This window comes from Anomaloglossus baeobatrachus, chromosome 1 (genome assembly GCF_048569485.1).
Source record: "Anomaloglossus baeobatrachus isolate aAnoBae1 chromosome 1, aAnoBae1.hap1, whole genome shotgun sequence".
NCBI classification, from domain to species: Eukaryota; Metazoa; Chordata; class Amphibia; order Anura; family Aromobatidae; genus Anomaloglossus; species Anomaloglossus baeobatrachus.
Genome location: NC_134353.1, coordinates 20629762 through 20657711, shown reverse-complemented (window position 1 = coordinate 20657711; position 27950 = coordinate 20629762). Strand labels below are relative to the sequence as shown.

Genomic DNA, 27950 nt, shown 5'->3' with positions numbered 1-27950 from the left:
GGGGCCAGAGCCTTAGGTGTGGGCTTTAACTGTGCTTGTGTCAATCAATGGGGAAACCCTAAGCCAATTTTTAAAATGTATTTTATACCATGATATATACTCGCAGAAAGCGTTTGGGATTCGAACCAATCACATATGCTGTCTCGGGGCGAGGTATGACTGCAGCCAATCAAAGATGCTAGTGGGCGGGTAAAGCAGTGAATATGCATGAGAGATAATCAGTAGACTTAGAAGTGCAGCTACATCAGGTGTTACTGTTGTGGGGAGAGTCAGTAAAACGGTTAAAGCAGGACATACAAACTATCTTTTTCTTTTTTTTACAGTGATTTACCTTGCCAATCACAGGCATGCCAATACTTGACATTGCTGTGAGGGGGCTCGGAGTGGATTTTCGGCAAATGAACACTTAGCGAACATCTGCATCTTTAGAGTAGTGTTGGGTAACTGGCCAAGGCTTGTACCGACTCTCATACCGGTGAACGCGAACTAAATAGGGTTGCTAACCTCTAACATTGAGTATTGCTCCTTAACTTATTGATAACCAGAATGCAGTCCTTTTCTTTTTCTATAATTCTGAGAATATATCGTACGTGTCACACGCAACGACGTCGCTAACGAGACCGGATGTGCGTCACGAAATCCGTAACCTCAACGACATCTCGTTAGCGATGTCATTGCGTGTAAAGCACCCTTAAGTCCAAATCCCCATATTGGGTTGGAGGCTTGAAACCAGGGAGCTCTTTGGTCTCATATCTGTCCAATTCGATCATGGGGCACAAAGATCTCAAGTCACATTAAGAAATTGAGCTCTCACACCGATTTTACAAAATCACTAAATAAGAAAAGCAAATTATTAACAAAATACGTTTCTTGCTTGGATAATATTTCGGCTGACTTCCACTTCTTCAATGATAGGTCTGTCTTTGAAAGTGAAAAATAAATAAACTTACCTTACCTGTCTTCCATTGTATTCCAGTGTTCCTAACAGATAGAGATGCTTTGTCTTCAAATTGAATATGACCAATAGTAAGTGACTCAAATGTATTTCCAGATGCTTCTGTGTTAAATATCCAGTTATATAAGGACATGGGAAAAGACAATTCTCCATCCTTATTAAATGAGATGTTTTGTCCTGTGTGATCGATGTAGCTAACCTTCCTTAGAAATCTCTGTAACTGAGAAAATAAAATGTCACAATTGAGGATTCTTTACATAAAGGATTTTTCCACATTTATCTATCATTGTATACATGCTAAGTGTTAGGGCTCAATCACACGAGTATATGACTCTGGTGAGTGCAATCCGGTGTTTTATCAGAGTGCACTATGACCATTGTTATACTATGGGGCCACAAAGATCAGTGATTGTTTCTCATTTCAATTCGGCATTAAAAAGTAAATTGCAGTTAAGTGGAGAGTGCCTCAAAATAGGATCACGTGAACTCATACAAGTTTATGGTGGGATGGAAAACATGGAGCTGTTCTGATGTCATCCGAGTGCAGTCCGATATACACTGACACAGACAATGGAGAAGATGGAGTTAAGTTCTTCTTTTTCTTCTCACCTGTGATCAGGGCCGCCATCAGGGCATTACTACTGTGCCTGGTGTAGGGGGCCCGGTGAAGAGAGGGGGCCCGGCCAGGCCCGGGGTAAATGCTTATCTTTATTAAGCCCCCGGCAGGACGGGCCCCTTCTCTTCACCAGGCTACAGTCATAGCAGCAGCAGAGGGGCCCCGCAGTGTCGCTTCACTACCAGACATGACTAATTTGTATGCGAAGGGGCAGCACATGCAAATTAGCCATGTGCTGGAGTGGAGGAAGAGTGATTAAAGCAGAGCAGGACACGGCATCACTGAGCCGTGCAGCAGGAGGTGAGGTCATCACTCTGAGACCTCATTACACTCCTGCAACAGCGGTGGAGGTGGTGAGGACGCAGTAGCCAGCGGGGACAGGTAAGCTCTGTGAGCCTAAGACGATCGCCGGGGAGCCCGCTGATCTCTGCTGGGGAGGCGCTGATCTCTACCAGGGCCCTCTGATCTTCGCTGGGGGGGCGCTAATCTCTGCCCATGGCCGCCCGCCAACTGCAGGCCCGCCGACCCCAGTCCCTGTATTGCTTCAGCTAGATCAGGCATGGGGAACCTCCACCCCGTGGTTTCCTGCCTCCCTCTGTTGTGAGCCTCCTGCCTCCCTCTGCTGTGAGCCTCCTGCCTCTCTGCTGTGTGCCTCCTACCTCTCTGCTGTTAGCCTCTTGCCTCTCTGCTGTGAGCCTCCTGCCTCCCTTCTGTGAGCCTCCTGCCTCTCTACTGTGAGCCTCCTGCCTCCCTTTTGTGAGCCTCCTGCCTCCCTGCTGTGAGCCTCCTACCACCCTTGCAGTGCTGTGTGCCACCCTCCAGTGCTGTCTGTGCTCCCTCAGTCCTGTTAACTTCCACCAGTCCTGTTTGTGCCCCTCTAGTACTATGATCCGGAACCATGGAAGACAACCATAAATCATTGGTAAAAGGTGACAAGAGCATTGGCAACTAAGATGGCCGCCATCCCCTTACTAACCATCACAACTAGAAGTAGCCGAGGGGTGAACTAACATCCTGTGCACCGCGATCCCAGCCGGAGAACTAGCTATCCTAAAGGAAGGAAAGATGAATAACTCTGCCTCAGAAAATAGATAAAGAATAGCAAACCCCCCCACATTCAAAAACTGTGGTGATATAGGAAAACACAATACACAGATAGATGATAGGATTAGCAAAAGGTGAGGCCCTACTGACTAAATAGGACAGGACAGGAAAGGGACTGATGGTGGCCAGAGAAAAACCCTGCAAAAATCCAACAACCTGATAGTACAAAAAAGCCCTCAGATTGCTAGATCTGAACTCCGTCCTATACCAGGCGCTCTTGTCATACCAATGAACAGAAAGCAGGAACCATTACAAATTCAAGAAGCAACAAACACATAGACTTATAGGAGCAATACTCCAAACATAGCTGCAGGGAGCTTTCCAGCTAAGCAACTGAGAGGGAAGATCCCTACATGCAAATAAACTGAAAACAACCAAAGCAAATGACAAACTCAGATAAGAACTAAAGAGAGCAAACAAAAATAAAGAGCCAATCACTTATCTGGGGTAGATGTGGTCTGGAGCAGGATGAAGCAGGCTGGTGAACAAAGAACAACTGACATCCAGCATAGCCTGCTGTCAGACCAGGGTTTAAATAAGCAGAGAGTTAGCAATGGAAACGCCCATTGCTCAACACACCTGGTCTCTGTCCAAACCATTCGTGGCCACAAGAGGGAGCCTCACAGCAGCCAAAGCATAACTGACATTCACAACAGTACCCCCCTTTGAGAAGGGGTCACCGAACCCTCACCAATGCTACCGGGTCACTCAGGAGGAGCATGATGGAAGGCGCGAACCAACCTGTCCGCATGAATGTCAGAAGCCACAACCCAAGAAATATCCTCCTGCCCATAACCCTTTCATTTCACAAGGTACTGAAGCTGTCGCCTACTGCGACGGGAATCCAGAATTTTTTCAACCTCATACTCCAGATCCCCTTGTACCAAAACAGGGTCAGGAGGCGCTGCTGCAGGAACTGTTGGCTCCACATGTTTCTTCAACAAGGACTTATGGAAGACATTGTGAATCTTAAATGACACAGGCAGAGTCAAACAGAAAGATACAGGGTTGATAATCTCCGAAATCTTATAAGGTCCAATAAATCTGGGCTTAAATTTAGGAGATGGAACTCTCATAGGAATATTTTTAGAGGACAACCACACCGTGTCCCCCACTTTAAAACAGGGGACCAACAGTCCGACGCCGGTTGGCAAACTTTTGGGCAGTTTCTTGGGACTGAAACAATTTATCCACTATCTGCCCCCAAATCTGCTGCATTCTGTGTACCACTGAATCCACCCCTGGACAGTCAGACGCCTCAAGCTGCCCCGGGAGGAACCTGGGGTGATACCCAAAATTGCAGAAAAAGGGGGACACCAATGTGGTAGAGCTAGCTCTATTGTTAAGGGCAAATTCCGCCAAAGGCAAAAGCGAAACCCAGTCATCCTGATCCGCAGAAACAAAACACCGTAAATAGGTCTCCAGGGTCTGGTTAGCCCTTTCAGTCTGACCGTTGGTCTGAGGATGAAACGCCGAGGAGTAAGACAGCTGAACACCCATTTTGGAACAAAAAATCCTCCAAAATCTGGATACAAAATGCACCCCTCTGTCAGAAACAATGTTTTCGGGAATACCATGCAAACGAACAACATGTTGGAAAAACAAAGGCACCAACTCTGATGAAGACGGCAACTTAGACAGGGGAACCAAGTGGACCATCTTGGAGAATCTATCACAGATCACCCAAGTCACAGTCATTTTCTGAGAGATGGGAAGCTCTGAAATAAAATCCATAGAGATGTGCGTCCAGGGTTTCTTAGGTACCGGCAAAGGCAATAAAAGCCCACTAGAACGTAATCAATAGGGCTTGGACCTAGAACAAACTCCACACGACTGCACAAAATGACGGATATCCCGGGACAGGGAAGGCCACCAAAAAGAGCATCTCACAAGATCTTGAGTACCAAAAATGCCAGGATGACCCGCCAAAAACAGAGCAATGAACCTCAGAGACAACTCGGTTTCTCCATTGGTCCGGGACAAACAGTTTTCCCGTAGGACATCTCTCAGGTTTATCCCTCTGAAATTCCGCCAGTGCCAACTGCAGAACAGGCGAAATGGCCGAGAAAACGACACTATCATTCAGGATAGTAGGCGGCTCGACAACCTTCAAAGAGTCAGCACAGAAACTCCTGGAAAGGGCATCAGCCTTAACATTCTTGGTGCCTGAGAAAGAAAAAAAAAAGAGACCACAACATTAAACCGGGTAAAAAACAAAGCCCACCTGGCCTGCCGAGGATTCAACCTCTTGGCAGATTCCAGATAGGTAAGATTCTTGTGGTCCGTAAGCACCACAACTTGATGTCTAGCCCCCTCCAACCAATGTCTCCACTCTTCAAATGCCCACTTCATAGCCAATATTTCCCAGTTCCCCACATTATAATTCCATTCAGAAGGAGCAAACTTCCGAGAGAAAAAGGCACAGGGCTTAAGTTTACCCGAAGTAGCGTCTCGTTGAGACAGAACAGTTCCTGCTTCGATCTCCCCCCCACATTCAAAGACTGCGGTGATATAGGAAAATACAATACACAGATGATAGGATTAGCAAAAGGTGAGGCCCTACTGACTAAATAGGACAGGACAAGAACGGGATTGATGGTGGCCAGAGAAAAACCCTGCAAAAATCCAACAACCTCATAGTGCAAAAAAAGCCCTCAGATCGCTAGATCTGAACTCCGTCCTATAGCAGGCGTCCTTGTCATACCACTGAAAAGAAAGCAGGAACCATTACAAATTCAAGAAGCAACAAACACAAGGACTTATAGGAGCAATACTCCAAACATAGCTGCAGGGAGCTTCCCAGCTAAACAACTGAGAGGGAAGATCTCTGCATGCAAATACACTGAAAACAACCAAAGCAAATGACAAACTCAGATAAGAACAAAAAGAACCAAACAAAAATTAAGAGCCAATCACTTATCTGGGGTAGATGTGGTCTGGAGCAGGATGAAGCAGGCTGGTGAACAAAGAACAACTGACATCCGGCATAGCCTGCTATCAGACCAGGGTTTAAATAAGCAGAGAGTTAGCAATGGAAACGCCCATGGCTCAACACACCTGGTCTCTGTCCAAACCATTTCTGGCCACAAGAGGGAGTCTCACAGCAGCCAAAGCATAACTGACATTCACAACACTCTAGTGTTGTCTGTGCCACCGCCAGTGCGGTCTGTGCCTAGCAGTACTGTCCGAGCCCCAGCCCATCCTGTGATGTATATATATGCCCCCAGTGTCTCCTGCTGTGATGTGTGTGTATATGTCTCCAGCCCCTCCTGTAATATATACATATGCGCTCAGCTCCTCCTGTGATGTATGTGCCTTCAGCATCTCCTACATGATGTATATGATTTACCAATCTGTTGACTGCGCTCCAGACCAAGACAAACTTGGAAAAGCAGTTGTGAGAAGTAACATGATCAATATCACCGAACATCAAGCCGCACCAAAATGAAGCAGCTCCAGCTACCACAGTAAGGGTTAATTAATCAATTAACCAAATATATTAGGGTAATTTTCAAGCTGATAATTTTTTGCGGCCCCCGAAGTTCAGTAGACATTTCCAAATGGCTCCCGGCAGAAAAAAGGTTCCCCACCCCTGGTCTAGATGCACGGGAGGGTGCTGAAATGCATCATAGCTCACTGTTTAGAGAAGACACCATGCGATGTGGGAGCTGGGGAGGGTGAGCAAAATGTTTTTTTGGGGGTTTTCTTGCAGCAGAAAAAATATGCCAGGAGGCCCCCAGAATGGGACATATATACCGGTAGGAGGACATATTGACCAAGAGAGGCAGAAACCAGGCTGGGAATATATATACCCGCATGCGCCCAAAAGGGGGATAAATAATAATAATAATAATTGCAATATGTATATATATGGGTGGGGGCGGAGCTGAGGTGGAGCCTGGGCGGAGTCCAAAGGGGCCCCGAAAATTTTGTCAGTATGGGGCCCTGAAATTCCTAGTTGCGGCCCTGCCTGTGATACAATTTTTATATGCGACATACTCGGATTTCAGTATAATGACGTTCGGTTCACGTTTGCAGTAGAGTTTCATCCAAATGCCTTTAGCATAACTAGCCTTGTCCTCTCTCATAGGAGAACCAATGGTTGTGGCCCTTAATCTGCCAGGGGGCATCACCATTGTGGCCCTTACTAATCAGGATCACCAGCATCTAAGAAGCAGCAGTAGACACATCGTCATTCTATACGACTGAAAGGGGAACGGTCAAGTGATGATGCAGCAATTAGAACAAATAAAACTTAAAAATCAAAGCTTATGAAGGTTAATTAATATGGATGATCGAATGCCTCAAATATTCATCTTTGAGAATATTTGCCGAATAGGTCGCCGCTGTTCGACTATTCGCGAATATTCGATGCGCATTGTAAGTTGTGGTGCCCCCATGCCACGGCGGCTCGCCCTCGCTGTTCCTAACTACCTGATTGAATAGCCACCACCAAGATGCAAAAGTGCAAAGTGCAATAAAATCAGCACATTAATGCCAGACACAGCAACATTTATACAGAAAAAATGAAGATTTCAGGCCAACATATGTAGTTAATGTAGATCAATGGTTATATCCCAAGTTTTGGGACAATACACAGTGTCAATGAGTTCGTACCGGCAGCAACCCCCCCTAATCAAGTATTAAATAGATATAGTAGAAGAAGTAAACGGTACTAAGGACTAACTATATTGTCCGTATATTTGATACGCACACAAAAACTGTTGTAACTGTGTGTTTTAGAGATATCATAAGGAGCAAATATAGAAAATAGACAGTGCTCCACAAGGTATGATATCCTAATAACACACCTTACATCCTTTAACAGTTTATCAATGTAGTAGAAGGGGTTAGAAATTTATTAATAATGTCCGTGAAATTGATGGACACAACAGGACAATTACTACTATGTATTATAGATACCAAGAGGTATAAAACACGCCATAACTAGTGATCCACTGGGTATCCTGCATTTAGTTGGTAATCCTCCTGGACTACTATAATATGATTAGTTACCAGGATTCTCCATTCTTAAATACACATAGTGAAGCTGTGTCCGGTGTAGCATATAAATTCTCCCATCGTTCACCCAACGCGTTTCCCCCCACTGGTAACTGGGGTTCATCAGGGGAATTGAACTGTGGACAGCTGTTGCATTTAAAAATTCATACAATGCAACCTTAGAACAAATAGATGCCCAGTCACAATATCCCGTAGGGCTGAGTCCCATAAGTGCAGGAGATAAGGAGTTCCCTGCTAGTGCTGCTACTTAAAACAATTGAAAGCCGGGTCAAGATATCCCTTAAGGTTGGTTCAGATTAGTGCAGGAGATAAGAAGTTCCTGCTGCTCCTGTTGCTGACCAATTTCAAATTCGGTATGAGCCTTAGCATATTTATTCAGGCTCGGTAACCCTGAGCACTTTCCCTAAAAGTCAGCGAAGTTCTGTTTTGTTAGGTTTCTGCTCCTGAACAGTGGCTGTGTTTCAAAAACTGCTTTTGTAATATCGTTCTCTGCTTTTGTATAGGATTGTGGAGCTGTCTGATGTGGGGATGTGTAAAATTAATCGAGGAGGCGGTGACTTTGGACCGAGAAAAGCCTTTTGGCTTATGGCACCATTTTATTTCTGGATGTTGATGCAGCCAATCACAGCACAGCAAACATCCACAAGGTTCAGACACAAGGGCTTCTGTGATTTGCTGTCTAAGTCACATGTCCGTCTGCATAAAAATTGTAGACATGTGGCATCTGCGCCATTTTGTGAATGTGAAACATTAAGGAAGGTGCTGCCTCCAGTGCTTCTTGACAGTTAGCTTATAATGGGGTTTAATGTTAGGTAGTCGAGAAAGGAGAGTGGTAGTTTAGAATAGGGACCTACAGTGTAGGGAAAGGTGTGTGCCACAAATCTGTATTTCATGATACAAATAGGGATTGTTACTTGTGAGTGTCTGCTAAAGAGTTGCCAGTGAAGCATTTAAATAGATATTGCTACGTATTGCTGCCTGCTCCAAATTACGCAGTCAAACATATTTATAGGTATTGTTACTTAATAGTGTCTGGCTTAAAAATGTTGTTAGGGAGGTATCTAAAAAGTGGTTCTGGATATTTTATTTGCCTGCTCAAAATTCTGCAAACACTTTTATAGGTATTGTTACTTATAAGTGCCTGGCCTAACAAAAAAATGCTGGGGAGGTGTGTTAAAAGTGTTTCTTTGCAATTTTATTTTCCTGCTAAAATCTCTGCAGTTATAGGTATTGATACTTATTAGTGTCTGGCCTAAAAAAGTTGCTAGGGAAGTATGCAAAAAATATTTCTTGGTAATTTTAATTGCCTGCTCAAAATTCCACAGTGAAATACATTTATAGGTATTGTTATCGGAGGCTGCTGAAAGTGTCTGCACCAAATTACGCAATGAACAACATTTGTAGTTATTGGTACTTTTTATTACCTTTACAATATTATTAAATCAGGCAGCAAAAAATTATTTGTCTTTTGTGTCAGGTGTCTGACAGGTGTGAGTGAGTGAGGGTAAATCAGACTAGGTTATTATGGAAGGGGGAATAGGCAGGGCATTAGTGGTGTGTGTGGGAAGTTTTGTCAGTCAAAGCTCTAGTGAGCAAACACTGGCTCATCCTATCCCAAGAGAAATGAGAGCAACTGCCGTTACTGGACAGCTTACTCCAATAGATTTTTTTGGCAGCCGCACATCGCTTCAACTTTGAAATTAGTCTGATAAACAGCTGGTGCTAGAGTGGATGGCAAGTGTTGCATTGAGTTCCCTCTCCTACTCTTCCTGCACTTCAACGTCATACATAGTTCATGACCAGCTGAGGGAGGATTCTCCGGTCATGATATCTGTGTTACCAAACCCCTTAACCTCTAAGAATAACACACGGACTGCATGCGACTTGGTTCAAAATGGCCACAGCAGCCTTTTATTGCCTATTGTTTACAAACTAACACCTTAGGGATACCGTCCAACGGGCGACCCCAAACAACAACATAAAGGTAACAATAGACAATAACATTTACAAGATCCCCCCGGGGCAGGCCCAGTCCAGTAACTACTACTCCCCATGTCCCTGGCCGCAACACAACGACCCAGAGACGAGGTGCCAATCACCCACGGATTGACCCCCACACTTTTGCAGAACCCCGTGCCTGCCACACCCCGGAACCGAGAGCCACCATACCAAGACAATGACTCCCGGTCCGGCCACCAATCACTTCCAAACCTCTGGACCAGACCTACCCTCCCACCACAGGACAGGCCACGTGACACCTTACGTGACCTAGACCCGCCACACACCAAAAGCACGCTCCACACCATCCTGCAGGCCCAACATCCACAAATCCACACCGATATCATTAAGGTGCACACCATCACCCCTCCGAAATCGCCAATCTGCCGGCTCTAACTCCCTGTGTCGTACCACAATCCCACCGTTCCTGGTCACGAACCGAGCAACCACCCGATTCACCTGGGCCGTGGCCTTATTAACCTTCTCCACCGACCGAGCCCCCTCCATGCCAACCTGGTCACTATGTCGGACCATACCACCAACAAACCAGGGTATGGTTTCCACAACAGTAGTAGATCAATCTTGATATCACGGATCAGATCCCGCGACGCCCGGGTACCAAGATCATTACCCCCCACGTGTAGCACCAACACATCCGAGGGCCGCTCAACCTTACAATGAAATCGAAATTCCGGGACCACCCTGCACCACTCCATGCCCCGAACGCCGATCCACCGAATAGTCGCCTGTGCACGATCCAAACCCAGCTGCCGACCATTCAGGCGAACCTCAGCCCGACGGGCCCCCCAAAATACGAAGGAATGCCCCGAGATCCAGATCAGGCACTTCCCTTCAACAAAATAAACAGAACAAAATTCAAACCAATAACATCACAACCACCAACCAACCAGCAACACCCCCGTCGTAAAATCACCCACCCGTAACCAAATTACCACGTTACTACAACAACTGCGGTCTCACATACCGCTGAAAACAAGAAGATTCCCCATCTACCAATACGCTTTACCACCTCATCTCCAAGCCCCCAACGAGCTGCCTCTGTAGCTGCACCAATCCGAAATGAATGCGACCCGAATTCTTCTGGGCGCACCCCCGCATTATGTAAACTGCGCCGCAGAAGCTCCACAAACTGGAACCTTGATAAGAAAGACCCATTCAAATGCCGCAACAACGGACCCGGTAAGCCCCCCCTCACAGCCACAAATCTCTCGACCAAACGCACAGGGCACAATTCCTCGCCCGGAACCGCATATAACACCACCAACCTACCACGACCCAGCTGATCCGTCTTTGACCGCCGAATTCGGCACTCCACCTGACTACCGCTCACTCGCACACCCTCCAGCATTAAACCGCCACACACCACGCTGGACGTGCTTACCAGCTCACTGATCCTGAAAGCCCCATAAAAGGCAAGGCAAAAAGCTGTGGTAAACAAAACTGTCTCGTAGGCCGACTCACAAATGTCCCTCAGGCCACCTACCATCCGTCTCAACAAACCAAACAATACAGGACGCCTCTTGTCCCTCACCCGTACTCCACGACGAAAACCCCGCAAAGCCTGGCGAACCCGAAAATCATGGGAAACATCACACTCCCCTCTCATTTTCAACCAAAACGCCACCGCCGACACCCGATGTGCCACTGCTGACGCCGATCACCCAGCCGAGAAATCCGTACTCACCAACGACAGCAAAGCCACCAAGTAATCCACGCTCACCCCACCAAACATCAGACTCAACAACTCCTCCCATTCAGCCCACACCTTAGCATACCGTCACCAGGTCACCTCGGTCACCGAGCTCCCAATCAAGTCTGAAATCACCGCCTCACCAGAGCCCACATCTCCACGGGACATTCCACTCCAACTTCTTCCGCCCACGGCAACAGCGCCCGAAACCTGCCGAACTGAAAACGAGACAAAGCGTCAGCCACCTCGTTGTCAACTCCCGGAACGTGCTGTGCCACCACCTACACATTCAACTGCAGACATCTCAACACTAAATGCCGCAAATACACCACCACCGGCTCCGACTTAGCAGACAAGTTGTTTATCGCGTGCACCACTGCCTGGTTATCGCAATGAAAACACACCTTTCTTCCGACAAAATGCGACCCCCATAGTTCCACCACCACCACAATGGGGAACAGCTCCAACAGAGCCAAATTCCGAATCAAACCACTATTCTGGCAAGCCTGCGGCCACTGCCCTACGCACCAATGACCTCGACATACCGCTCCGAACCCGGCCGCGTCCGTGAACAGCTGCAACACCCCGTTAGACGCCACCTTCTCCATCATCAAAGCACGACCGTTAAATTGCTGCAAAAATTGATCCCATACTCCCAGGTCGTCCTTGATCACCTTCGTGATTCGCACGAAATACGACGGCAACCTCACACTAGCCGTCGCCGCTGCCAAGCGTCGCGCAAATACTCCACCCATCGGTATGATTCTGCAAGCAAAATTCAATTTCCCCAGCAAGGCCTGCACCATCTTAAGCCGCACCTTCTTTGCCGCTTTCACCCCCGCCACCGCAGCCCTCAAATCACGCACCTTCCCCTCCGGCAGCCTGCATTCCATAGCAATGGAATCAATCTCAATCCCCAAAAACACATCACTGGCACCGGGCCTTCCGTCTTCTCAGGAGCCAAAGGAATTCCGAATCTGGCCGCGACGTTTTGCAATGCAAATAACAAACCTGCACAAACCATCGAACCCGCCGGCCCGACACACAGGAAATCGTCCAAATAATGAATAATGGACGTAAGCCCGGACACATCCCGAACCACCCATTCAACAAACGAACTAAACGTCTCGAAGTGCGAACACGAAATGGAACAGCCCATCGGCAAACACCGATCAACATAATAACTGCCATTCCACCAGCAACCTAACAAATGCTGACTATCTGGATTAACCGGCAACAACCGAAACGCCGCTTCAACATCTGCCTTCGCCATCAATGCACCCCGACCCGCCGCCCTGACCAAGTCCAACGCCTTATTGAACGACACATAATACACCGCCGATAACTCCGGCGCAATGCCATCATTCACCGATAACCCTTCCGGGTAAGACAAATGATGAATAAGCCGAAATTTGTTCTGCTCTTTCTTCGGTACCACCCCCAGCGGCGAAACCACCAAAGTCAAACAAGGCGGGGCGTCATAAGGACCACCCATCCTGCCCAAAGCCACCTCCTTTTTCAGCTTTTCATCCACCACTTCCGGATGATCCCTAGCAGAACGCAAATTACGATACGGCGGAACCGATGCACTAACAACCGACGGAATACGAAAACCATCAGAAAAACCAAAACGTAACAACACCGCAGCCTCCACGTCCGGGTACCTATTTAAAAACGGAACCATCACTTCTACCTTAACCGGCGTCATCCCTCTTACCAGCCCCATCACTAGCCTTTCCTTTCCCCTTTTTAAAACACTTGGAAAGGCTATGTCCTCCCCCACATCCGGAGCATTCATGCTTAAAACGGCACGCCGCTCCAAACCTGCACTGCCCTTCATTGTATTGCCAGCAGAAACCTCTCTTGAGGTTTGCCGGGGACCCGGCCCCCAGACCCCCGGCACCCCCCCGAAAGGGCTGAGCCGGTGCCGCCATCAGCCGCATCCATAAGGAAATATCCTTATAGTCCCACCGCATATCCGGCCGCAGCGCCTTCCGTTGTCGGAACTGCTCGTCGTAACGCGGCCACGCCAGCCCGCCGTATACCCGATAAGCCTCCCCTATCGCATCCATGGAACCGAACAAAGCCGAACAATGCTCCGGCTCCTTCTCCCCGACCACGCTCGCCAAGATCGCAAACGCCTGTAACCAGTTAGCAAAAGTCCGAGGAATCAGCCTATAACGGCGTTTTTTTTTTTGTTTTTTTTTTTCCCTCGTCCTTTTCCTTTTTGGAGTCGCTCGGCTGAACCCTATCCAAATTAAATTTTTCCATGGGGAGCAGAGAAAATATCTCTACATATTCCCCTTTCCAAATTTTTTCCCGCACCTCCTTCTTTAAGTGGGCCCCCAGCAGGCCCTCAAAACAAACATAAACCTCACTTTTAGCCCTATCATCCAAACGCACCACTTCGTCCTCCTTCTCCTTTTCTGTCTCCTTACCCCCCGCCTCACTCCTCCCACCCGTCGCTGCACCTGCTCCATCCTGCACTTCCGCCGACGCAACCCCCCGCCCCGCCGGTCCGATCCACGCAGCTGCCGGCGCCTGCGCCCTTTCCCCCACCGCCCCAGAAGCCGCCGCCAGCCCCTGTAATAGCCCCAACAATTGGCTCCACACTGTAAATACACCGGGTGCTGCCGTAACCGCAGCCACCCCCCCTCCCCCGGAACCCCCCCAGCGCAGCCCCTACCGCCTCCGCGGCCATCTCACCCGACCGTAGCTCAGGATCCCCCGAGCTCTCCACCTCGCTGTCCTTCTCTGCGACGAGATTCTCTACTTCCTCCTGGCCGCTGGCCGCATCTTCCATCCGACATCCGGGGGCGCCGCCGCAGCACCCCCCCACCACGACCGCCAGACCGGGCCGCCGCGTGGGCAGAATCATCCCCGCTCCGTCTCTTGCCCCGGGGCGACAACCCAGGAGACCGTCCTGTCCCCTGCGCCGGCCCCCGGGTCTCGATCTCTTGCGCCCGCGCCCACCCCCTCGCCGACTGCTAGGGGGCTCTGGACGCGGACGGATAGACGCCCGTCTCTGGATCCCAGCTGTCGCCGCCTCTGGCCCTCCTGGGCTCTTGCAGGCCTTCTCACGCCGGGTCCTCCCGCTCCCACAGGAGACCGCCACATCCGGGGGCTGCACAGCGGTCCTGAGTGACCTGGCGTGCGCCGCAGGGCTCACGCCGTCACTCCTGCTCGTTGCCGCACCAGGGTCAGGCACCATAGACCCCCCCCGGTGCTGGACCTACCGCCGCTCGCAGCCCCACGGTCCCCCGCCGACTGCAGGGGGATCTACCGGCCTCTCTCCCGCGCCGAGCGCGCCCCCGGCCAGGAGCCGCTGGCTTCTCTGTAACTCCAGCCCGGAGGCCGGGACCGGAAGTAGGCCCCGCACTGGCCCCTCCCACCTCCCGACCGCCGGCGCTGGACCGCAGATTCTTCCCGCTGTGAGCGGCAGCCCGACTCTGCTGCTGCCGCTCTGCCCGCTGCGGAGGGTCCCTGGAGGGGCTCTGGCATCTCCTCCTCGCCCCCCCCCGCACCCGGGGAATACCTGCGGGGGGGGCCGCGACTGGCGCCCACTGCCGCTGGGGGGACGAGGGGCAAGCGCCGACGGGTTAACCCCCGGCAGCCCGGAGGTGGGTCTGCACTACCAGGGGCCCGTGCGCTGCAACTGCTGCCCGGATCATCTTCTGGAGCTCCTGGAGGTCCGCCATGGAGGATGTGTGGATCACTCGGCGTCCGGAAGCAGAAAAGGAGGTAACTCCTTCAACCCCCAGACCAGACTAACCCTTTCCCTACTCCTCCTCTTCCTCCCCGGCTAAACCAACCCACCATGCCATATTAGGTTTACCTACAATGTCCCTATTAACCCCATCACTCCCTACCTCCCCCTTGGTCATGTCGCCCCTCCCCCCAAGGGGTCCGTGGCTTTCTTTCCAAAAAGGTGCCACCCCAATTACACTTGTTTGCACCCACGTGAAAATCGTCAATTCACAAACTGACTGTGGGGAACCACACATTGGTGAGTCTGCAGAGCTGTTCACACATTCTGTCCCATAGCATCACAGGTTTGCTCCAAAGATTCCCAGGCTGTTGAGGAGCAAATCATCTGCACTGAGTTGGATCCTTGCCCAGAAAAATAATGTTCCAAGCAGAATCCCGAATCTCATCAACTGATAACCTCTGGAGGTGGAGGTGATGAGACTCAGATACCTGAGGTGCACGCGTACTGTCCTGTGATGTCAGGTCAGGAAGAGGAGGAATGAGACAACGTAGAGCCTGGTGATGTAGTTATAGATCTCACTTGGTGTGCACCCAAAGACATGCAGCTGTGTAGCTCAGCAGATGAGGAGGAGCAGGAAGCCGAGGAGGTTACATTGGCAATTCCCAAATGAAGTCTTCATTCATCTGTGCATGCAAAGGCAGCAATGCTGACAAACTAGGGTGAAAATGAGTCACTTCAAGACTGATGATGTTGTTAGTCTGCATGAAAAAGATACCCGTTCTTTCCACATCACAAGCACAGTGATTTTTATCTGTAGTTCCAGTCTTCTGGGAGCAAGGGGTCTATGCCTGTCTGTCATAAATCTCTTCATTTTTAACATTTAAATGCAAAGCCACATCCTGTGTGTTGCATGGACCATACCTCTCTGCTGTGCAAAGACACTCTGGTGAAACATGGAGGGGGCAATCGATGTCACTTTCCTGCTGTCTGCCTAAAATGTTTTTAAATATTTCTGTCTGTCTATTTAAATTAAAATTTAAATGCCAAGCCCCATCCTGTGTGTAAAGCCAGCTTTACACGTTGCAATTTTGCATACGATATCCTATGCGATTTGCAATGCCCCCATCGTATGTGTGGCACGTTCAATTTGTTGAATGTGCCGCACATACGATTAACGCCCGTCACACATACTTACCTTCCATACGACCTCGATGTGGGCAGCGATCGTCCGCTTCCTGGAGTGGGAGGGACGTTCGGCGTCACATCGTCGTCACATGGCAGGCGGCCAATAGATGCGGAGGGGCGGAGCTGAGCGGGACGTAAACATCTCGCCCACCTCCTTCCTTCCGCATTTTTGGCGACGGCCGCAGGATGCAGGTAAGATCTGTTCATCGTTCCCGGGGTGTTACACACTGCGATGTGCGGTGCCCCGGGTACGATGAACAATCTGACATTCAATCCATGAGGAATGAACGACGTGCGTGCAATGAACGTTTTACCGTTCAATCGCACGTAGCTGTTACACACTGCAATGTACCTTACAATGCCGGATGTGCGTCACTTACGATGTGACCCCGCCGACACATGGTAAAATACATTGCAGCGTGTAAAGCCAGCTTAAGTCAACACAATTAGACAGTGCTTAAATTAATATGCATCAGAGAACGCAGTGACAGAGCTGCAGAGTTGTGAAACACAGGCCGAGTTCGATAAATGGCTGTCTCCACTAAACATGGAGACAGGGAAGGCCATGTGCGATTAAGATGCAATCTTAGTGGCGGCAGCACAGCTGGGTAACAGCACATATGCACTGCATGGATGAACCTCGTTGTACAGCAATTTCAAGGGCATTATTATGTCCTGGATGTGCTTCTGCAGAAGGCAAGGTCAGTGTGTGATCACTTATTAAAATTCAAATACCGGCCCACAGCCTGTGTGTTGCGTGGACCGCACCTCCCTGCTCTTTTAAGGCCCTATGAGGAGGGGGCAATTGATGCTACTGCACCGCTGTGTGCCTGAAAGGTTTTTAAATGTTAAGACACCAAGATGGGTCTCCAAGTTGTGTCTTTTGGCTAGTGCCAGTCTTCTGGGAGCAAGAGGCCTACACCGGGCACAAAGTATGTCTTCATTTTTAAAATTAAAATGCCAGGCCACATCCTGTGTGTTGCATGGACCGTACCTCACAGCTTTTAAGTTCCTATGAGGAGGTGGGCAATTTACGCTACTGTACTGCTGTCTGCCTAAAAGGATTTTGAATGTCGAGACTACAACGTGGGTTTCTAAGTTTTGTCTTGTGGGTAATGCCAGTCTTCTGAGAACAAGAGGCCTAGACCTGACAGTCAGGCACATACTAGAAATAGGCCCGATGCTATCACATTGGGAGTCCGGTGGAATAAACATCTGTTTATGCTTAGTGGTGCTGACAGGAGCAGTGGTGAGTAGGGCTGGTGGCATACAGATCTGGTGAGAGGGGCTGGGGGCACACAGATCTGGTGGGGGGGACTGGGGGGCACGAAGATCTGGTGGGGGGGCTGGAGGCATACAGATCTGGTGGGGGGGCTGGAGGCATACAGATCTGGTGGGGGGGCTGGATGCATAAAGATTTGGTGGGGGCTGGAGGCATACAGATCTGGTGGGGGGGCTTGAGGCATACAGATCTGGTGGGGGGCTGGAGGCATACAGATCTGGTTGGGGGAAGCTGGGGGCATACAGATCTGGTGGGGGGAGCTGGAGGCATACAGATCTGGTGAGGGAGCTGGGGGCATACAGATCTGGTGGGGGGGGCTAGGGGCATACAGATCTGGTGAAGAGGGCTGGGAGCATACAGATCTGGTGGGGGGAGTTGGGGAATACAGATCTAGTGAGGGGGTGGGGGCATACAGATCTAATGGGGGGCTGGAGGCATACAGATCTGGTGGGGGGCCTGGTGGCATACAGGTCTGGTGGGAGGGCACACAGATCTGGTGGGGGGAGCTGAGGGCATACAGATCTGGTGTGGAAGGCTGGGGGCATACAGATCTGGTGGGTGCATACATATCTGGGGGGAGGGGCTGGGGGCATATAGATCTGGTGGGGTGAGTTGGGGGCATACAGATCTGGTGGGGAGAGCTGGGGGCAAACAGATCAGGTAGGGAGAGCTTAGGGCATATAGATCTAGTGGGAAGCTAGGGGCATACAGATCTGGTGGGGGGCTGGGGGCATACAGATATGGTGGGGGGTGAGGCATAAAGATCTGGTGGGGGGCTGGAGGCATACAGATCTGGTGGGGGGCTGGAGGCATACAGATCTGGTGGGGGTCTGGAAGCATACAGATCTGGTAGGGGGGCTGGAGGCATACAGATCTGGTAGGGGAGCTAAGGGCATACAGATCTGGTGGGGGGGCTTGAGGCATACAGATCTGGTGGGGGGCTAGATGCATACAGATCTGGTGGGGGGCTGGGGGCATACAGATCTGGTGGGAGGGGCTGGGGGCATACAGATCTGGTTGGGGGGACTGGAGGCATACAGATCTGGTGGGGTGAGTTGGGGGCATACAGATCTTGTGGGGGGGCTGGGGGCATACAGATATGGTGGGGGGTGAGCCATAAAGATCTGGTGGGGGGCTGGAGACATACAGATCTGGTGGGGGGCTGGAGGCATACAGATCTGGTGGGGGGCTGGAAGCATACAGATCTAGTGGGGGGGGCTGGAGGCATACAGATCTGGTAGGGGGGCTGGAGGCATACAGATCTGGTGGGGGGGCTTGAGGCACACAGATCTGGTGGAGGCGCTGGGGGCATACAGATCTGGTGGGGGGCTGGGGCATACAGATCTGGTGGGGGGGGCAGGGGGCATATAGATCTGGTGGGGGGCTTGGGGCATACAGATCTCGTGAGGGGTTGGAGGCATACAGATCTGGTGGGGGGGCTGGAGGCATACAGATCAAGTGGGGGGTGGAGGCATACAGTTCTGGTGGGTGGGCTGGGGCCATACTGATCTGGTGGGGGGGCTGGTGGCATACAGATCTTATCAGGGGGGCTGGGGGCATAGAGATCTGGTGAAGTGGCTGATGTCCTCTGCAGTAATGAGCACATTGTGCTCCTGCTGGTTCCCTTCTGTCCCCTATTATGCCGTGTCTCACCTGTCCTCCGTGCCCGTGGAGCCTCCAGCTGCAGCACAGACTTCTCCGTATATATAAATAAATAAAAAAAAATTGTTTATTTATTTTATTTTTAATCAACTTGCACACAGTATGCAGACATTTGCATTTATATTTCTGGAATGTGTAAATTTTTATTTAAATAAATACAAAGTAAAAGAAAAAGTATATGTAATAAAATATAGATTGTGGCTTGTACATCTTATAAATGGAAGTCCGCTTTCTCAACGACACAAGCCTTGGTTTCTGTGTTTTTTTTTTAATAATAATTTTGGGACAAAGGAGAATTAATCATTTATGAAAATAGATAATTAAAATTTGTGTTTTATTTCATTTTTTCCTCCCCTTGCTCACATACGGTAGCTATAATGTTATTTTTTCTTATTTTTCTGTTAGACATTTCAGTATAGAGCAGAAGGGGTTAATCCAGCGCTGCAGGCAAATGAGGACGAGATATGGATTCCTTGACTTTGGTTTTTTTGTCTAGGAATCCACATCTTGTTCCTGGTTACTGGCAGTGCAGGATTAACCCTTTCTCCTCCACCCTCAGAGTCCTATTACCATGCGTGGCTGCGCACAGCTGGCTTTATGTCATTATAGTAGTTGCGTCTCATAAATCTATTCTTCTGAATTATTGTTGTTTCTCCTTGGATAAGTCCTTATTTCTACCCCTTCTTACTCCAGTTTCCTTTTCTGTTTATTTTTCTGTTCACATAGACAAACAGTCATGGCCAAAAGTGTTGGCACCCTTGAAATTGCTACCGAAACTGAAGTATTTGTACAAGAAAATTCTTGAAGTTACACATTTTGTTATTCACATGCTTATTTCCTTTGTGTGTAATGGAACAACACACACACAAAAAAAAATAAAAAAATTTGGTCATAATTTCACACAAAGTCCCAAAAATGGGCCAGATAATTTTTTTGCCAGCCTTAGCTTAATATTTAGTTACACTCACTTTGGAATAAATCCCTTCCATCAGTCGCCTCCTATACCCGTCCACAAGCTTCTTCCTCTTCTCACTTGGAATCTCGGACGCTTCTTTATAAACATCTCCAGGTCTCTCATATCTGAAGGCGTCTTTTCTTCTCTTCTCCCAACAGCAATGTTCAGATCTCTCCACGGGTGTTTAAGGAGATTTAGATCTGGACTCATTGCTTCCACTCCAGAACTCTTAAGCATTTTGTTTCCATCCATTTCTGGGGGCTTGTTGTAGTATGTTTGCAGTCATTGTCCTTCTGGAAGACCCATAACCTAGGACTGACACCCAGCTTTCTAGCACTGGGCACTATAATGAAAATCAAAATCCTTTGGTAATCTTCAGATTTCATGGTGCCTCACACACAGTCAAGGCCCCCAGTGCCAGAGGCAGCAAGACAATCCCAACCTCTCTGACCTCCAGCATACGTGACTGTAGGTGCTGTGTTCTTTTCTTTGAAGGACTCATCCTTTTTGGTAAATAGAAGAATGATGTGCTTTACCAAAAAGCTCTATCTTGGGCTCATCTATTCACAAGACGTTTTCCCAAAAGGATTTTGGTTACTCACGTACATGTTGGCAAACTGCAAGGTAGCTTTTAAAGTCTCTGTGTCAGCAGTGGGGTCCTCCTGGGTCTTCAGCCATAGTACTTTATTTAATTCAAATGTTGACAAATAGTTTATGCTGGTGTCGCGGGCGGGGAGAACGCTGCCACTGCTGCGCTCTTGCTAACGCTCGGGTCCGGTGCTGCTGCGGCTGCTGCTCGGTGGCTCGAGCGATGGGCCGGATCCGGGGACTCGAGCCGCGCCCCTCACCTGTGAGTGAAAGGTGTGATTGGTTTCGGGGATTTAGTCCGTGACGCCATCCACGGGTTGTGGTGAAGATGGGCACCACCGCTGCTGGTGAAGGGGATCCCGGGAGTGATGGTATGGAGCAGCTGGGATGTTGTTTTCCCCTTCCGTGGGTAGGGGTCGGTGGTCCCGGGGCCCGGTGATGTAACGGAGCGACAGAGTTGGTGAGGTGCAGGGTTGCAGGGACAGCGCGGCGCTGTGCCGGATGGCATGAGTGTACTCACTCAGTAAGAAATGTACAAAGTCCTCGGTAAACCAAACGGCTGGATGGACGGGTCCCACAGCCGGCTGCAGTGTCTCTCCCCGGACAGGTGATGGCGGCTGTCTTTCCCTGCACCTTGGTGTTCTCGTTTGACTACGATGGATTCCCAACGGTAGTCCGCTCCCCGGTGTATGGGTGCCGGAGGAGCCCGTTTGCCCGCAGGCGCTGGCCCTTGGGTCTCTAGCCTTAGGCAGTAGCTGTTACCCTCACGGTGTGGGCGGTTGCCTTCTATCGGGACTTTTGCTGTTAGGAAACCCCTGGGGTTCTGGTCACACTCGGATTTGACTGTTGTAGGCGGCTCCAAGCCTAGCCGGGGTCCGATGGCCCTGCCTGTGTGTGCTGGCTTCACTTCGCTCCCCGGTCGGTACCGGCGGACCGTCGCCCAACCCCGGTCCTACGGTTCCGTGTTGCTCCACCACTCCTGCAGATGGCCACCACCATCTGCCAACCTTGCTGTCAGTGCCTGGGCCACAAACTCAGACACCCAGTGTTCACTCCTCTCACTTCAAACTCCTAGACTAAACTGTCACTTTTCCCGCCTCCAGGCCTGTGAACTCCTCGGTGGGCGGGGCCAACCACTTGGCTCCGCCCACCTGGTGTGGACATCAGACCCTGGAGGGAGGCAACAAGGGTTTTGTGTTTGGCTGGTGTCCCTGTCTAACGGGGGTGGGGTGTTTGTGTGTTATCTGTGACGACCTGGCTAGGCCAGGGTGCCATATTCCCCCTTGGTGAAATGCAGACCATCCGCGGGCTGCCCATTCATCACCAGTTTTATTTTTTTTCAAAACTGTAAAAACATAAATAACATGTCAACATTTCAAACATTTAGGATTTTGTTGTGAGAACACTTAAACGTTGCACATATAAACAAAAACATTTTTACTGACGGACGGACGGATGTCTTCCACTCTCCCACCCAAGCAACCTAGCTCTGATGCTGCCCCTAAGAAGTGGGCAGCACCCCTTGACCCCAGTCCAGGTTCAGGCTGCCCGAGCGGCAACGGGTACGGTAACGTGCACCCGGCTGTCACTTCAGGGGACCCCACATCCTTGGGGGGCCCCTGACCCCCGGAGGATGGCCACCGGTCCTGGTGGTGGCCGGGCCCCAGCTTGCTCTGCTGCGGGCCCTTCCTCCAATCTGCCTCTCCAGAGGCGGCTCTGACAGAAAATCACCCCTCAACTTATTTACATGCCCACAAGTACGTGGGTGGCCTGCCAGTTCTCGGCCATGTCCATGAGTAGTCTCTCATGCAGGTTGTAAACACATAAAGTCCCTCCAGGGACAATTTGCCGGCAGCGGCCGGAATAATCATGTAGACAATCAGATGAAGGACACGGTTGATTAATGTGGAGGAGGGGGCTGGGGCCGCATCTGCTCACCACGGCTCTAACTCTGCTTAACGTTCAGGGCGAACCAGCCCCTCTCCCCGCAGTGGCGAGTGTAAGTCACCAGGTCGCCTGGCAACAAATCGCGACCTGGATGGCCCGTGGGGAGGTGAGAATTGACATCGCGGCGGGCCACAAATACTTCGGCTTCCAGGCCCGGCTCGTAGATGAAGCCGAACCCCCTCCGTTGGTCAAACTGCCGGACTTGGCCCTCGTACACCGGGCCCCGCACCCGAAAGGTGGCATGGCGGAGTGCATCCTTCTCTCAGATCACCCTCGCCATCACTTCGGCCCTCTGCTGCTCCCTGGCGGCAATCTCCCGGCCCAACGGGTTCAGTTCCCTGTCCCAATAAGGGGCGTTGGCAGACCCCTGCGCTCGGGTCGGGCCCCACTGGACCGCGCCCACACCGGCCACTACCGGTTCTCTTTCGTGGGGGTCCTGTGGTGTTGTGGCCTGTACTGCTGCTTGGCAGTGGCGGCCTGGCGCAGCCTCAGCCGAAGCGGGGAATTCAGGGTCAGTTAGCCTCACCGGTTGGTCCTTCGGGCTGCCAGCGGCCAGTTCTTCCACGGCTGGGCAGACTGCCGGGACGGTCTCAGGTGCGGCCACTTCCGGGGTCGACGGCTTCTCATCGCAGATGGCTACTTCCCATGGGGCCTTCCACGGTAACGGGAGGGACTCAGGCCATTCCTGAACAACGCCCCAAGGCCGGTCCTCTAGGGCGGACGGGTTGGCTTCCGCTACCGGTGTTGGGGGTAGGGGACCGAGTGGAGGGGTGACAGCAACAGGAATGGGTGAGCGGGCACAGGCTGGGCCCCTCAGCCGCAGCGGCCGGTCCTTCTCGGACATAGGGGCGAGGGTCGCTTACCCACTACTCCAACTCTGCCTCCACCTCGCGTCTCCGCACGGCCGCCGCCACTTCCTCCATCTCAGCCACCCAGCGCTCCATCAAGAACCAGACCTGGGCTTGAAGGCGGCAGTACATCTGTGCGGTCCGGGCTTTCACCCACGCCGCTGTTCCTGGCGTGGGCTCATGGACTTCCGCGGTGCCGGACGGACAAGACATCATGCGTGGCCATGTTACAGGAACTAATTGTTTGCAGAATCCTGGCGTCCCCGCTTTTATAGCCTCGGCTACATTAGGCAGACACACACCTGCCCCCCCTTGGTTCTCTTCAGCACTTCTGTTTGTTGGGGGCGGGGCTTCGCGTTCGCGCCTTCCCTGCTCGAAGAAGACGCTCGACCGGGAGATTTTTGCACCAAAGATGGCGGAACTTCAAATTTTTCGCCCGAACGCCGCTGGCGGGGACTGCAGGGCGCACTTCTACCAGTAGGTAGATGAGTTCAATCCTGTTCGCAGACGCCAAGTTGTCGCGGGCGGGAGGACGCCGCCGCTGCTGCTCTCTCTTGCTAACGCTAGGGTCCGGCGCTGCTGCGGCTGCTGCTCGGTGGCTTGAGCGATGGGCCGGATCCAGGGACTCGAGTGGCGCCCCTCGCCCGTGAGTGAAAGGGGTGATTGGTTTGGGGGATTTTGTCCGTGACGCCACCCACGGGTTGTGGTGAAGATGGGCACCACCGCTGCTGGTGACGGGGATCCCGGGAGCGATGGTATGGAGCAGCTGGGATGCTGTTTTCCCCCTCCGTGGGTAGGGGTCGGTGGTCCCGGGGCCCGGTGAAGTAACGGAGCGACAGGGTTGGTGAGGTGCAGGGTTGCAGGGACAGCGCGGCGCGGTGCCGGATGGCACGGGTGTACTCACTCAGTAAGAAATGTACAAAGTCCTTGGTAAACCAAACGGCTGGATGGATGGGTCCCGCAGCTGGCTTCAGTGTCTCTCCCCGGACAGGTGATGGCGGCTGTCTTTCCCTGCACCTTGGTGTTCTCGTTTGACTACGATGGATTCCCAATGGTAGTCCGCTTCCCGGTGTATGGGTGCCGTAGGAGCCCGTTTGCCCGCAGGCGCTGGCCCTTGGGTCTCTAGCCTTAGGCGGTAGCTGTTTTCCTCACGGTGTGGGCGGTTGCCTTCTATCGGGACTTTTGCTGTTAGGAAACCCCTGGGGTTCCGGTCACACTCGGATTTGGCTGTTGACGGCAGCTCCAAGCCTAGCCGGGGTCCGATGGCCCTGCCTGTGTGTGCTGGCTTCACTTCGCTCCCCGGTCGGTAACGGCGGGCCGTCGCCCGACCCCGGTCCTATGGTTCCGCATTGCTCCACCACTCCTGCAGACGGCCACCACCGTCTGCCAACCTTGCTGTCAGTGCCTGGGCCACAAACCCAGACACCCAGTGTTCACTCCTCTCACTTCAAACTCCTAGACTAAACTGTCACTTTTCCCGCCACCAGGCCTGTGAACTCCTTGGTGGTCGGGGTCAACTGCTTGGCTCCGCCCCACCTGGTGTGGACATCAGACCCTGGAGGGAAGCAACAAGGGTTTTGTGTTTGGCTGGTGTCCCTGTCTAACGGGGGTGGGGTGTTTGTGTGTTATCTGTGACGACCTGGCTAGGCCAGGGCGCCACACTGGCACTGATGCAACCGGAGCTTCCAGGACAACTTGAATTTTTTGGAACCTGATTGGAGCAGCTTATTCATTTGTACTATCTTGCAATACAATACATCCAGGGAGATTCACTAAAGTGTCATGATTGTAAACTTCTTCATTACGTTGCACACTGTAGACAAAGATATGTTAAGATCCCTCGAGATGGACTTTTACTCTTGAGATTTTTTTCAACAATTTTCATTCTCAGGTTCTCAGACAATTCTCTTCTCTTTCTGCTCTTCATGTTTAGTGTGACACAAATTCTTCTCACCTGCCCTCCATTTCCTCAGTATCCTCTTACTGGCTTCTTACGTACTACAGCCACGAGTCCCCTCGATCATCTAGGCAAGTACAGGGGGCCACCACTGCAAAACATTCAACTGACGTAACATGCTATCGGCAGCTGCGGCCCTATGTTCTGACTGAGATCATCGAGGAGTCTATGCGCCTTCGGTCTGAGTGTTTAAGACCCCTTGGCTGGAGACCTTGATAATGGCATAAGGGCAGCAGCAATCAGTGTGCACAGTAACTAACCTGACTCTCTGTTGACCCTACTGCAGTCTGGCGTCGAGTTTAGTTTTCTTACAGGTGAACATTTGGTGCTGAAATCTAGTGCAGACATTTCAGCACCAAATTTACACCTCCTGGAAAGAAATGCACCAAAACGGTGTCAAAACCATTTTCATGCATTTTTTTTTCCAACAAATGACGATTTGATGCTGAACTTATTTCAACATATTTCTGCAGCCAATCTACACCTCCTGTCAAAATATGGCAACATCACCATATCGCATGGGGTAGTAATTAGAGTTGAGCGCGGTTCGCGGTTCGCGGTTCTCCAGTTCGCAGTTCGAGTGATTTTGGGGGCTGTTCTAGATCGAACTAGAACTCGAGCTTTTTTGCAATAGCTCGATAGTTCTAGATACGTTCGAGAACGGTTCTAGCAGCAAAAACCAGCTAATTCCTAGCTGGCTTTCCGCTATAATAGTGTAAGTCACTCTGTGGCTCACACTATTATGAAATTTCAGTGTATAGTGTGCGGGAACAGCGCATTCAGATCACTGCTGTTTGGATAATGGCGATCGCCATTTTTTTTTTTTTCCCTGTCTTCCTTCCCTAAGCACGCGCGTGTAATGGGGAGGGCTAGCATGTCAGCCAATCCCAGACACACACACAGCTAAGTGGACTTTTAGCCAGAGAAGCAACGGCATGTGTGATAGGATGTCCATGTCACATGTCCCTGCATTATAAAAACGAGTATCTGCCTGTCTGGACGCCATTATCTCTTCTGCGTCCTTGGTGTCAGACATCACTGGCGCAGCTCCTATCGCCGATACAGCTGTATACGCTCCATACACAGGGCTGTACAGCTTAGGGATAGCACTTTCTATCAGTCCTTTTAAGGGCTCATACCGGCAGGGTCAGAGCCATAGGTGACAGGTCCTAAAAACAGAGTTTAACAGCTACACAAGATGACAGCGTCTGTGTAGCTAAGGTCAGGGATTTACTCAATGCATTTCCCCATTAGGAGGGATAGAAAGGCAGGTTTCCTTTCCTCTACCCAGAGACCCACAACCCTGCCACTGTACCCTCCTGCCCTTTGCACACTCCAACTCATTGTTACTAACCCATTATACTAGCAAACACTGAGTGAACTTAGTGGCATCCTAAACGTGGCTATTGGACTTCTGTATAGTCCCAGTAGTGCACAGATATTTGCAGCACGTCTGCCTGCATTGCACACTCAAACTCATTATAACTAAGCCATTATACTAGCAAACACTGAGTGAACTTAGTGGCATCCTAAAAGTGGCTGTTGGACTTCTGTATAGTCCCAGTAGTGCAAAGATATTTGCAGCACGTCTGCCTGCATTGCACACTCCAACTCATTGTTACTAAGCCATTAAACTAGCAATTGATGCTGCCAGTTTAAGGGCCGTAGTTGCATTGTCAGGGATATTTATTCTTTATTATTCTGCTGTTAATAAAGCTAGACCACCGCTGCAATCTACACCACCTCTCAATTTTTACTACCACATTTTCAGTGCACAATCTTGTCGCATTCAACATGAGTGGCAAAATGACAGATGCTGGTGGAAAGGGGAAGAGGCGTGGTGGAAAAGGAAAAAAAGGGTTTGTCCGTGGGGAAGGTGGCAAAGCTCCATTAACATCTGCTGAAGACAGACTATCTACCAGCAAAAGTAAGATGTCTACTACTTACCGTGGACAATCCGATGTGCTCCCTTTTTTACGGACGCGAACAACAGGAACAAAGGTAGATGATGGCCAAAAAATGAAAATGCTTGACTGGATCTCAAGTGGTCCAACAAGTGCCCTCTCAGCCACCTCAAGTACCACATCCAAAAAACACCAGTCCTCTGAGTTGTCATCCCAATCAAACTTGCTTTCTCCCAGCTCTGAAGTCTCCATCAGCCCTGCACAGTATGGTGGAACTGAGATGGCTGAGTCTGCAGAGCTGTTCAGTCACACTATAGCCTGGGAATCAGAGGTCTGCTCCCAAGCTACAGTGAGTACAGACCAGGAAATAGTCTGCAGTGATGCCCAGAACCTTTGTGACTCTGATTCAGGCCGTGAGGACCAAGTTTCTGAGCATAATGTTGACCCTTTGTCACAAACTGTAACACCTGTGGTTATAGACAATGAGGAACATATTGATGACGATGA

The 27950-nt window shown here is 50.7% G+C and overlaps 1 protein-coding gene across 1 annotated transcript in view; it reads right to left on the bottom strand.

Annotated features, from left to right (window-relative positions):
• The window catches only part of LOC142299917 (vomeronasal type-2 receptor 26-like), a 135433-nt gene that overhangs the window by 63994 nt on the left and 43489 nt on the right, over positions 1 to 27950 (bottom strand). Inside the window, exon 5 of the mRNA XM_075341893.1 lies at positions 951 to 1175. Coding sequence (XP_075198008.1) covers positions 951 to 1175 — 225 coding nt within the window. The remainder of the gene's footprint in view (positions 1 to 950; positions 1176 to 27950) is intronic.